The sequence below is a fragment of the Neophocaena asiaeorientalis genome, unplaced genomic scaffold, assembly GCF_003031525.2.
Source record: "Neophocaena asiaeorientalis asiaeorientalis breed wild unplaced genomic scaffold, Neophocaena_asiaeorientalis_V1.1 scaffold479, whole genome shotgun sequence".
Classification (NCBI taxonomy): Eukaryota; Metazoa; Chordata; class Mammalia; order Artiodactyla; family Phocoenidae; genus Neophocaena; species Neophocaena asiaeorientalis.
This window is the reverse complement of record NW_020173774.1, coordinates 3,236,531-3,237,430: the sequence shown is the minus strand read 5'-3', so window position 1 is coordinate 3,237,430 and position 900 is coordinate 3,236,531. Positions and strand designations below refer to the sequence as shown.

At 52.7% G+C, this 900-nt stretch overlaps 1 protein-coding gene across 1 annotated transcript in view; it reads left to right on the top strand.

Annotated features, from left to right (window-relative positions):
- DSCAML1 (DS cell adhesion molecule like 1) overlaps nucleotides 1-427 on the top strand; it is a 340,859-nt gene extending 340,432 nt beyond the window's left edge. The window contains exon 34 of the mRNA XM_024751739.1: nucleotides 1-427. This exon is cut by the window's left edge and continues 214 nt beyond it. Within this exon, the coding sequence (XP_024607507.1) occupies nucleotides 1-283 (283 nt within the window). The 3' untranslated portion in view covers nucleotides 284-427.
- The last annotated feature ends 473 nt before the right edge of the window (nucleotides 428-900 follow it).

Below are 900 nucleotides of genomic sequence, written 5' to 3'. Positions count from 1 at the left end.
CCCGGGAGCCGCCGCCACAGCCACCTTACCTCAGAGGACTCTGGCCATGCCAGCTCCCCCAGCTGGCACGGCGCCCCCGGCACCCGGTCCCACCCCTGCCGAGCCCCCGGCTGCCCCCAGCGCCGCCCCTCCGGCCCCCAGCACTGAGCCTCCGCGGGCCGGGGGCCCACACACCAAAATGGGGGGCTCCAGGGACTCACTTCTCGAGATGAGCACATCAGGGGTAGGGAGGTCTCAGAAGCAGGGAGCCGGGGCCTACTCCAAATCCTACACCCTGGTGTAGGGACACAACCAGAAGAGTGGCCCTCCGCTTGGACCTGTCTGCACCTCCAGCCGTCACACACCAGCTGGGCTGATTTCCTGCATTATTTATATTAAATTGACAGATGAAAACCGACCAACAAGGGAAAGACAACCCCCAAGTCATGAACGCTTGTACATAGAACTCTTTTGTACAAATGAAACTATTTTCTTCTTCTCCATGAAGCCAGGGCACAAAGAATTTGACAGTGCAAGTCAAATTCCCCACCCCACAAAATATGTGTGGAGAGATATATACATATATATAGAGAGAGGAACACATCGACAAGCTATATATCTATATATTTCTCTCACCTTATTTTGAGACAGAGGCACAAAGGCTCAGCAATTTTTCCCTCCTACTCACCCTCCCTCCAATCTAGGTGGTTTTGACAAAGACCAAAATCCCAACTCAGAGACACTGCATGCGATTTTACTGTTCCAGGAAAACCAGGAGTTGCTTCAATTTGCAGATGCTTACGTGTTGATACCTTTTTCTATGAAAAAAGACCCAGCGCCGTGTGCAATAAAGGTTATGTTTCTACATGGTGGCTTTTTTCCCATTTGGCAAGGGCCAGTGGGGAGGCAGGGAGGAGAGGC